This window comes from Sinocyclocheilus anshuiensis, unplaced genomic scaffold, assembly GCF_001515605.1.
Source record: "Sinocyclocheilus anshuiensis isolate Anshui unplaced genomic scaffold, SAMN03320099.WGS_v1.1 scaffold1638, whole genome shotgun sequence".
Classification (NCBI taxonomy): Eukaryota; Metazoa; Chordata; class Actinopteri; order Cypriniformes; family Cyprinidae; genus Sinocyclocheilus; species Sinocyclocheilus anshuiensis.
Genome location: NW_015542885.1, coordinates 1258777 through 1270202, shown reverse-complemented (window position 1 = coordinate 1270202; position 11426 = coordinate 1258777). Strand labels below are relative to the sequence as shown.

Here is an 11426-nt window from a genome sequence, read left to right as displayed (position 1 = left end):
TTAACCACTGATTTCTAGTCGTGTCCTCTTTTGGAAGGCCAAACAAAGTAGTTTTGCTTTCACAACAAAACACACGGCGGGCTAGAATGAGCGGAGGCCAGGGGCTAGAGTGAGCAGCGGCGGGCGGGCTTGAGAACGGCGCGGCCAGCGGATTCGACGAAGTGACGACCCCCGGCTGGACTCTGCTTCGTCCATAGTGAAAGCCGATCCGGCGATCCACAGCGCAAATTTTATGTATTTCCTCAGCGACCAGCACAGATCAGCTCGAAGCATGACAAAGCAGATATCGTCCTCTTTTGGAAGACCAAACAAAGTAGTTTCGCTTTCACAACGAAACAAAGCGCCTTCACGACATGGCAGCGGCGGCAACAACAATACTACAGCGAGAATAAAAGTTACGCCTTCTTTCTTTGTGTGAACATTTGGGCGGCGTTATGCAAATCTTCCCACATCGTGACGTAGACGTGGGGGCGTGTTAGAACGAGCCGTTTTAGGTAGGCGTGGTTGACTCTTAACTTTTATAAAGAATATCTCTTTGGATTTGAGACTTTAGTCTTTGCAACTTTACAGATCTTCTTTATGCACCAAGAGCTTGTAACACTCCAAAGAGAAAGGAAAAATTGAAATTGCATCATATGACTCCTTTAATATTTCGGGACATCAAAGCATTCACAATCTGGTATCATTAGCGTTGCAATAAAAATGTAAAATGTCGTTCTGATCATGCAAGTCACCAATGTTTTGAGTATCAGCTACTGATGATAATGTAAAAGGCTTTCTTGGCTTTAAAAATAAACTTTGTGTTTAAGGTTTGGCTATAAAAGGCTATTAATAAATAGCTTCTTCTAAGCTCATAAACTGATTATTTGGTATATACTGTAACAACAAGATATATGACAGTGAGGCCTCTGCCAGTACATTCACTCAAATGATGATGCTTGGCACTGAACAGACCAATTAACATCTCTAAACATAGTTTTCTTTTTTTTTTTTTACTGCAATTAAACCTAACCTTTTTTATTAAGGTTTTGTTAGGGAAACACGCAGTGCATTGATTAGCTTAATATCCAACCATGTGTACTGTGCACCTTAAAAACAGCAAGAAGGGATTACTGGGAGACTATGTGATGCTACAAACTATTAAAGGGGAATCACAATGCACTGGGTCAGCTGGCCAATCAGAGCAGACTGCGCTTGTCAGAAGGAGGGACTTTTTAGAAAACTAAGCGTTTGAGAGAGGCGGGGCATAGAGGACCTACAATAATGTACAGTATTTGAAAAATAATGTGTTTTTTGAACATTAAAGCATGTCAACATATTCTGTTACACCAAATACCAAAAAGCATCATATGACCCCTTTAAAAATGGAAATGCCAGTGGCCATAGGTATGGTGGCATGTTTTTGACTTTGGTTTTTAATTCTGTAATGATGATAACATGCAGGTAACATGCAAACAGTGGTGACTCTGCAGAGAGGTATCAAAGTAGATTTAGCACAACGGTTATCTGGACTGATGAATGGCAAACTACACAATATGTTATTGGTGTCCTTTGGTGCCCAAGTGACCCACAATCATAAACCCAAGCTCTGCTGGGTAAATGTAGTGACTAAACAATTCAGTAATTACCACTATTCGTGGAGTGATGTTGCTGTAGGGACATGTTATCATTTTAATGCAATGATATGACCATTGTCATCAGATACATATTCCGCTGTTGAGGAGAACTGGTTTTTTTGCTGTTGCTGTGTTCACATCCTGATCACCCGCTGCATCTGAATATGCCCACTTCTCTACTACACAGTATGCAAAAAGCAGTACACCAGAAGAGTAGCATGTCTGAATATAGTATTTGAAAAACAGTAGGCAAAAAGTACCTGGATCACTCCTACCACTTTTAATGGTTCTTGGTCAAAAGTAGTAGCTACTCTGGCTGTGTGCGATTTCGGACACAGCTCCTCTCTCTTTGCCTCTTAATAAAAATAGAAAAAGTACCTGAAAAGAAAAGGACCACTGAGAAATGCCTACATATAGGGAACAACTGAATTATATTGTGTGGCTATGGTTAGGCTATTCCTTGAATAGTCTGTATAAACACTGCAGATCCTCACTCATGGTAACAGTTTAGTCTATTAAACAGCAACATAATTGGCAGAACAGAGGAAGAGTTAACCTCTTACCTTGCTGAAAACCAAAATGTTTTAACAGGGTAATGGATTTCCTGCTCTATTTGATATGAAATGGACTGCATTTGCGTACACGTGTTCATTGGGTGGGTGATTTTATGTTTTTAAATACGCTTTAAAAGCATTGTTTACATTTGCAAAAAGCGTTGGCTTTATATTAGATGTATTACGGCAGTGGGAGGACGGTTATAAACATGACAGTCTTATCTGCACGTTATGTGCTAGTTTATTTCACCACACTTTGCCTGTTGTTGGAGATTTCAAGAGTTCCTTAGAGACAATTACCATTCATCGGAGGTTTGACAGTAGAACAGGTATGTGTTGCGTTTACATCAATACAACATGTATGACTGTCGCAAGTAGGTCATTATAGCAATAATATCTTCTATCCATCACATTAAACAAATACGAAACAAGCCGAATGTGTCACACGAGAGGCACAAGTTATTCAGCTTTACGTTTCCATCTGCACGACGCTTAGGTAAATAATTATGATGATGTATAACACTTACTCCGGGCCAATTAAATGTCGTTGTGATGAAGGTTGCAATGGATAAATGTGACCACAGGGTTACAGGCTCTTATTTCTCACTGTTTGACTGTTACTAACTAGGGAGTCATTTCCGCGAATCGGTTCTTTAGGAACAGTTTTAAAGAACCAATTACAAAAGGCTTGTTTGAGATGAGCAAAATCTTCGCAGAACCGATCACCGGTGATCACCGCGAGATGCATGCCGGTTAGAAAAGTGTCCGACTTACCTCCGACTTGCTCTGATGTCATGCTGACGTGTGTAAAAAAACTCTCGCGACGGCGAGGCGGCTGTGTCAGAGTATGCAGTCGAGCGCAGTTGTTCTCCACCGACTGCGCTGATCAAAAGCATGATGGGAAACGACCGACTGACGTCACAGCTTAATGCTCATTGGTTCAGACACCTGCGATGCTGTGGTTCTCTTCTAAAATATTTGATTTTTTTATCTGATTTCATGTGATTATGTATTTAAATTATGCATGAATGTTCCCAAACACTATGACAGTGCGATCTCTGTGTGAGATAATGTGATTATGTCATGTTTCTATAAAAATATAAATTACATGTTTGTATTAAAGTAACAATGGATGATAAATACACCTTTCGTATGGAATTAAATAGCAAGCGCAGGTGTGTTGAGGCAAGTTGGAGCTAAACTCTGCAGGACACCGGCCCTCCAGGACCGAGTTTGGGCACCCCTGTTTTAGCATGTTTATCAATGAGCGTGAGATTATTGTAATTTCACATAGTTGAGTTTTTGATGAGCCATAACATGATTCAGCTCATTCAATATAGTAATTTGGGAACCCATTTGGACAGGGCTCATATGTGGCCAATTATTTTATTTTATTTTATTTTTTTTTCGATTCAGTGAGTCTGTAAGTTGTTGTATGGAGAACCACTTGGGTCGATTTTTAAACAAATAATTTTAACTGAGTGTTAACCAATTCAATGATCTTTCACTCCTCCCCTCACTGCAGCCGCCTACTCTCACCTACATTTCAGGCGAGGCGAGGCGCATCCCAAACAAGCCTAAAATGAGTCAGTGGTTCTTTACGCCATTACGTAATTACGTCCTCGCGTGTCTCTGACGTTCTGACGTTCTGGCTTGGCGTGATGGAGATTTACGCTGATTACAGAACCGGCTTTCTGACAAGATGCGCGTTAAATATCGCATGCGATTAATCGTGCAGCCCTAATCTAATTCTAAAGATCAGACATCAATATTACTGGCATCAATTTGGATGGATCTGTGTGGTGACTGGTGCTTCCAGAGGAATTGGAAGAGGTATTGCCCTTCAGTTATCTGAGGCTGGCGCTACAGTGTACATCACTGGTCGACAGGAGAAAACTCTGAAGCAGACAGCAGCTGAGGTGTGGAAACTGGCTCCTTGTTGTACCGTTAATAACCCTCAACTTATAGGACGTGATGTTGGTTTCATGCTTCTTTTATTTTCATGGTGACCGAGAGAGGTGGCCGATGTCTCCCAGTGGTCTGTGACTCATCTAAAGAGGATGAAATCAAGGAACTGTTTGAACGTATCCAGCGTGAGCAAAACGGCAGACTTGACTTGTTGGTGAATAATGCCTATGCAGGTGTACAGGTTAGTCACAACTAGCTATGGAACAAAAACACAGTTTCCCCCCCCCTGCATATTTGATTTGAATAAAATAACTTTTACTTATTGTTGTGTTTGTGTCTCTGAGTTAGGCTATTATTGAAAACTTGAGCAAGAAATTCTGGGAGGTGGATCCAGATGTTTGGGACACAAAAAACCAACACTGGACTCAGGTACAGTACAAATCTGGAGGCGACTCCAAATGAAAATATTCATAGTAATTAATTAATTGACTGTTTTTACAGGGGTCACTATTTCTGCTCAGTGTATGCTGCTCGGATGATGGTGGCTCAGGGCAAAGGCTTGATTGTGTTCATATCATCCATGGTGGTCTGCGCTATCTCTTTAATGTATTAATGGGTCGGCAAAGCTGCAGTGAGTTCGTGCACACAGCATTATAAATTCTATATTTCAGTCATTTTCAGTATATAATTTCAGTTGCACAGAATTCAACATCCATTATTTCTGTTTGTAGACTATGCCTTCATTATTCTCAAAGCATTTATGCTCCAACTTCTTTTCTTTAGTGTGAATGAATGGCAGCAGACATGGCAGTAGCGCTGAAGAAGAAAGGTGTGGTTTCTGTAAGCCTCTGGCCAGGGGCAGTTCAGACTAATAGTTAATTAATCAGTATATGTCTCGTGGTGAGGCTCCTCCAGGATTTGATTCAAAAGTAAGATTTTTTATTTTTCCCAGCCCTCAATCATCATTGCTTTTTAAGTTCATGGAAAACAATAAAACATATCTTCCTAAATATTTATAATCTGTCTTTCTCAGTTCAAAGAAGTGTTCAATAAGGGTGACGACAGAGTTTAGTGGATGATGCATAGTTGAGCTGGCCAAAGGTTGGATTTTTTAAAGACTGAATCAGTAGTTGCCATTAATATGGTTATGAATTACCATGAAAGTAATTGGTGAGAAATGAAGTGTTTGGAGGTTCTTGCTGACATGTTAATTTATGCTTCTTGGTGACAAACAGATAAAAGTCTGATGTCAATGACTGAGCCAGTGTTGATGACCTGTGACCTCGCTCGTCGCTATGGACTCAAGGATGTTGATGGTACGGTGACAAATGTTTATGCAGCTGGAGTAATAGTGTTTTCAGTTATGATCAGATACTTAGGTGTAGATGTTACAAAATGAAATCCTACACGTGCTCCTTGTTGTTTCAGGTTGCAGTGTAGTGGACTACACCTCTCTGAAGTTCCTCATTTCCCAGATACCCTATGTGTCCTGGCTGTCTGTATTCACGCCTTCATTTATCAGAGTGCCTCGTTCCATGCTGAGTCTTGGCAGTGACAAATTCTAACTTGTCTCAGTGAAGAGACAGTGCCTATTTTTTTGTAATCCTGTCATTTTTTAAAAATGATGTTTGTTCTAAAATGATTGTAATGTCTATCTTTACAAATCAGTAAAGCACTGATTAAAAATTCCAGTAGCTGAGTCTGGAAGACACTTAATGCACAATTCATCAGCATATTAGTATTGTCACGACTGTTTTCTAAAATGAGAAAATTTATAAATATACTGGGTATGTTAATATACTGGTTTTAACTTGAAAGGGAATAATTAACCCTGCTCTAGATGAATGTATACTTATCAAACGAGTTATTGCAATAAATACTTACATTTTCAACAGTCTTTTGTGTTGTATTTTTGAGACTGATATGTCGCTCTTGAATACTTGATTCTGATTGGTCAAACACCCATGCAACGCTACATAATTGTCCACTCATCTAGGAAAACTTGCACAGCTGTTCTCATGTTTTGTCTCTGCAGTCTCTTTAAGTAGACTAATTAAAGTGCTTTCACTCAAGTCAATATTTCATTTGCATTGTTAAATAGCCATGTAATAAGTTGGATAATGACTAGGCAGTCTGTCATTAGCACAAAACAAACACAGCTTGATTAGTTTTCCTATACATTCTTTCTTCTCACATTAAAAATGATTAATTTCAAATCAATAATTAATGTATATTAATTTATTTGGTGGGTAGCCATGTATTATGCAGGATAACAGTCAAAATAAACCCTGACAGGGTTATCAGGACCCTTATACAAAGTGAATGGCTCTTGTAACACCCTGAAGGAGTTTGCTGTATTAATTTGTAGATTCAATGAATTGCTGTTTCCTAAACTCACATTCATAAAGTTACTCATAAAGTTACCATTGACTTGTCTGATCAAAGAATACTGATATCTATGCATCCTTACCTGCAGACTACTAAAATTTATCATGTGGCACAATTCACATGGTAATCACATCCCAGATGGGAAGTGCATTCAGGGGGCCAAGTTTCAGCTGTGCTCCTCCTCCCATCTCTCTCCTTCCCGGATTGGACCTGCACGGCCACGGCACCGTCATTACATTAGAAAGAGGGGGCTGGCCCGAGAGTTTCCTGATCCTTTCCGTCTAGCCTCGGTCTGGCCGGACAGGCGAAAAACACTTAAGGGATTTCCAGAACAAAAGCGACGTCGGACAATACAAACCAGCTGGAGTGGCGTATCTACATACAGCCTTGCGAGAAATTCAAGCGGTAAGTTGTTGTTTTTTTCTTTTTCACGCGAACTACTACACAGCTTACATTTGTAAAGTTTTTAAAGCAGAGCCGAGACGGAATTAAGGCTCTCGAAGCTTGTTATTGCGTCGTTAAAGCCACGCGAGGAGTCAGAGGCGATTTTGTCTTACGTCGCGTTGTGTTACATTATTTGAAGGATTTGTTTTGCTCAAGGTTCAACGGGGAATGTGCGGTTAAGTGGGACAACGGGAGTTTGTTTATGTGTTACTGAAGCGTGAGCGGATCCTGCGCCACAAAAGGGCTGGTGTACAAGAACTGTTATGGCATAAACCCTTGTTTATTACTGAAGCGTTCGGTTGATGATGGCCATTACACTTGCTTACTGTTTGTTGGATGAACACATTCTCTAGTGATGTCATCTCACAGTCACATCCTACGACTTGCGTCAAAAGTTCCCCACATAAGCTGATTATAATAGAGGCCATGGACAAACATCGACTACTGACGCAATTTCCAACAAGTCTAACCAAGTTTATTTAGTGTAAACCGCATTGTATGTCTGTTTAGTGTATAAGAATGATTTCAGAAATGATATTAAAATAAATAATAAATAGGCTACTTATATCCACAAGTTAATATATTTGTGAATTGGACACTAATGTACAAATGGTAACCCTGCTAAACAAAAGCTACACTGATTTCAAGGGACTTTAGGCTTAGTCGAGTCATTCCAAGTCATCATCTGATAAATGAGGTCACCACGGGCGGTCGGGAATTTATCCTGTCAAGTTCACCTCTAGCTTGTTTTGTAGATGACTTGCCTGCTCATTGCGTGTAGTGGTAAATTGCCTAATATTGGCAAAGCTTTTCCAAGCAGAATTGCTTAAGACCGTGCTCACGTAGACTACTGGCAAAGTTTGTTTCTGTGGTTCACAGTTCAGCTTTGTTTTGGCCTCATTAAAGTCATAGTTTGCCACATGGAGCTAAAACTCAAGGTACCGTGTTGCTGATTTACAAATTGGTGACCATAAGTAGTTAAGATGTCCTATTCAGGACAAACTTGAAAATAAACTCATGGCATGATTAGATTTTAAAGTAAAAATCTAAACCTTTTCATTTTAAGCACAAACGCAGTAATGGGATGGCCAACATCTGCTCTGTAGACTGTGCTGTGTTGGGTAGGCAAACTGCAAAACTGGCAAACAAAGCAGCTTGACAAATTGCACCAACTTTTGTTACCTTTATTTAACTGAGACCGACTCTTACTATCTCTTGGCCATCTGTTGGAAGGTTAAACGAACTTCTATATGGTTCTACGGGGTTAGGCAAACGAGGGAAGTGGACCATTACAAGCACTGGAAAGGGGCAAGGGAGCTGTGAGGGGCAGGGCCCCCATCTCTCTTTTGCCCAAGTCCGCCATAGTGGGGGTTGGGTGTGCACTGGTGTAGAGTATACGACAGGCTTTAATAAAAGGCTAATGTGTGGAAAAGAACAGCAGGGGGAAGGGGGTGACATCTGTCCTTCTTTTAACTTTAGAGAGGAAAGTCATTGGCTGGACTGTAGAGTTGACCGTAAAGTCACCTTGAGCCTCTGGTAGGCATCGATAATGTCAGATTTCCTGAGGTTAAGTTCACTGCATCTTGCAAATGATCTGAACGAATTCTATTGTAAATTTGACCAACCTAAGAATGACCAGAACCCCACCCATTAACCCCCTCCCCACAGCACCATCCTAGCACCCATCAGCCAGCAACAGCCCACCACCCCCCAGCATTCCAACCTTTTCACCCCTCACAAAATCTGGCTTACAAACAACAAAGATTTTAATTGTTACCAAAATTAACTGTTTTAAAGGCAAACAAATTGCATTATGGGTTTTGCACATGCACTACCATGCTGAGTTCATTCTCAGTTGACTAATTTTTTTTGTTCTTTTTACAGTCTGTGGCAATAGAGGAAAAATATCTCTGATGGCGACGCACAGTGACCATGACTTGAAAGTTATCTCTTCAAGAGGGGTGGCAACAAAAAGAAAAGACGGAAGCCTCACCAGTGCACGGCAGCAAAAATCACCACACTACCACAATTATGATGGAAAGGAACATGCAAGCCCCTCTAATCGCAGACCAAGAGAGAGCAATGGTGGTTCTGCAGTAAGCTTCAGCACTAATAATAACTCTGTAGTATGTCTTCCTTTGGTATCTGAAGGACTGAAGCTAGTGTGGACCCAGTCCGATCAAACACGTGAGCTGGATGGTATCCCTGAACTTGTTCAGGCCTTCAACATCTTCCCCTATCCAACATCTCAAGAAGTCACCACCCTTGCCCGTGTCTGCGCTCTTCCCCTAGATAAAGTCAAAGTGTGGTTCATGGTGCAACGCATCAAGTATGGAATTAGCTGGGCCTCGGAGGACATTGAAGAGACGCGGCTCAAGCTGGCTAGACCAGTGCAGACGAGTGAGACTGAGCACAAAGAGAGCAGTACAAAGAGGAAAAATGGTATTGAGGATTTAAAAGAAACAGAAGATCTAGTGCAAAGTCCACAAGTGCCTCGTAAAAGATGTAAAACTGAAAGCACAGAACCAGCAAAGCTCTTTCCTGCTCCCTCACATTTCCGTTCATCTCTCCCACCTCCCCAGGATTCATACTACTACCGACAGCCAGTAGAAATTCCAGAAACACCTCAAGCAGCCACCCCACCTACTTCTACAGAGTCTCCTGTTGGATCTGAGCAGCCACGTCATGGGCGCTACAAAAAGTCCAAAGCCCAGTTAGCTGCTTTGCGTAAGAGTTTTCTACAGGAGAATTGGCCTGATGAGACCGAGCTCCAGCGCCTACAAGAGGAGACAGGCCTTACTCGTAATGAGATTCGAAAGTGGTTTAGTGACGGTCGCTACCAGCTGCGAAATGGTAGGGGGTTGTCGACATCCTTCTCTGCTACTCAAGGAGAAAAAAATGAACCCAACTGCAGTCTATCATCTCAGTCTCAGGAGGTTCAGCCTCTTCCTCTCACCACTAAAAAGCAAACTACAGAGCAAGCTGATGACGAAGGCAAGGAAAAGTTTTGCGTGAAAGGATCACGAAGGAATCGGCCAAAGAACTCTCAGTTTTTCCAGCTTTTCCTCTCTAACACACTTGAGGCATTTGTAGACGGACCATTAGGTGTGGACGAGGAGAAATGTTTAGAAGAAAGTGAGATTCATAATAACGAAGCTGGAAGCAAACAGGAAAGTGAGAGCTGTTGTTTGACACCTCCAGAGCCAGCTGCACCCACTTCTTCCTCTTCTTCTCCATCAATCACCCCATCTAAAAAACACTCAGGCAGGTTGTCGAAATCTGCACGCTCTGTCAAAGCAAATGCTTTGAACAACTCCCTAAACCCCTCGGACAACACTTCACCTTCTTCAGTATTAACAGCAGCTGGACGACCAAGGAAAACAAAGGAGCAACTGGCTGTCCTAAAGGAATACTTCCAGCGCTGCCCATGGCCAAAAAGTGACGTATACACACAGATAGTTGAACTAACATCTTTGCCTCGTGCTGATGTTATCCAGTGGTTTGGGGACACGCGTTATGCTGTAAAAAATGGCCATGTACGCTGGGTGCATGCTGATGTACGTGACCAAGTGCTTGCTGAGATAGCATTGTTACAAAGTGGAGGGGCTGCTGCTGATGCCACTGGAACCCCAGGAAGTGAAGGCAACAGGAAACGTAAGTCACAAGGGAACAGCACGCCAAAAACACAGAAGTCTGCTACGGATTCTGTAGACTTCAGTCCGTTGGAGCAGTATTATCGACAGATGGGACCACTCCAAGAGAAAGACCTTGACAATCTCTGCCGGAAGTCAAAAATGAGTTATCAACAGGTCCGAGACTGGTTTGCATCTAAAGACAGTATAACACTGGACACAGAGATCACTGTTATTGATTGATTAATATAAGAAAGAAAACTGTTTGTGCTCATGTCTGTTAATCTGCTGTGAGTCCTGTAATCAGGCAAAACCCCTTTGAAGGCACAGTATAAAATCACTTCATGCAATGCCCTCTACTATGTAAAAAAACAATAACAATGTGAAGTTTTTTTTAACACCCACTTCATCATTTGTTAATTTGTTATACAACAGGCAGTATTGAAATGTAAAATGTTTTCCTGTGATACTCTGGGAGTCATCTGTACACTGGCTGTTCCTCCAGTTTCCAATGTTTGTGTTTTTGGTATTTTTGTTAGTAATCCTTTAGAGCCTTAATTGCTGCTTCTTAGATCTGATATGATACTCAAACTTTTAATTTTTCCAGAAACCTTGGCTTGGTTATCTATTAGGTACTGTAGTTTAGTTTTTTGGACCAGTAACTTTAGCAATGCGAGAGTATGTTTTTGTCAATTTTTAGTTTAACTCCTAGAAGATCCATATGGCACTCTAAATTGATTCCCTTGCAAACAATTAACCTTAAGTTTTCCCAATATATATATGTATATATATTTTTCCCCCCAATTATGTTTCTTTCTTTAACATTCCGCACTTAGTGGTTTATGGATCCATCTCTCTAATCTCGCTACTTCATTGTGAATAAA

General features: G+C 41.2%; 1 protein-coding gene and 1 pseudogene across 1 annotated transcript; both read left to right on the top strand.

The window, feature by feature from the left end:
* LOC107694672 (dehydrogenase/reductase SDR family member 1-like) overlaps positions 1-5945 on the top strand; it is an 11100-nt pseudogene extending 5155 nt beyond the window's left edge.
* A 610-nt stretch (positions 5946-6555) lies between these two features.
* On the top strand, positions 6556-11135 carry LOC107694670 (homeobox and leucine zipper protein Homez-like). Its single transcript, XM_016494362.1, has 2 exons — positions 6556-6871; positions 8795-11135. Exons 1-2 carry the CDS (start codon positions 6571-6573, stop codon positions 10783-10785), a joined length of 2292 nt encoding a protein of 763 aa, XP_016349848.1. The 5' UTR covers positions 6556-6570; the 3' UTR covers positions 10786-11135.
* Positions 11136-11426: the final 291 nt, after the last annotated feature.

What these genes read in the sequence shown, in the direction of transcription:
- LOC107694670 (XM_016494362.1), top strand. Translation starts at nt 6,571, where the DNA reads ATGTGGCACAATTCACATGGTAATCACATCCCAGATGGGAAGTGCATT. An exon ending in CCTTGCGAGAAATTCAAGCG is followed by an intron (nt 6,872 to 8,794) that starts GTAAGTTGTTGT and finishes TTCTTTTTACAG; the next exon opens with TCTGTGGCAATAGAGGAAAA.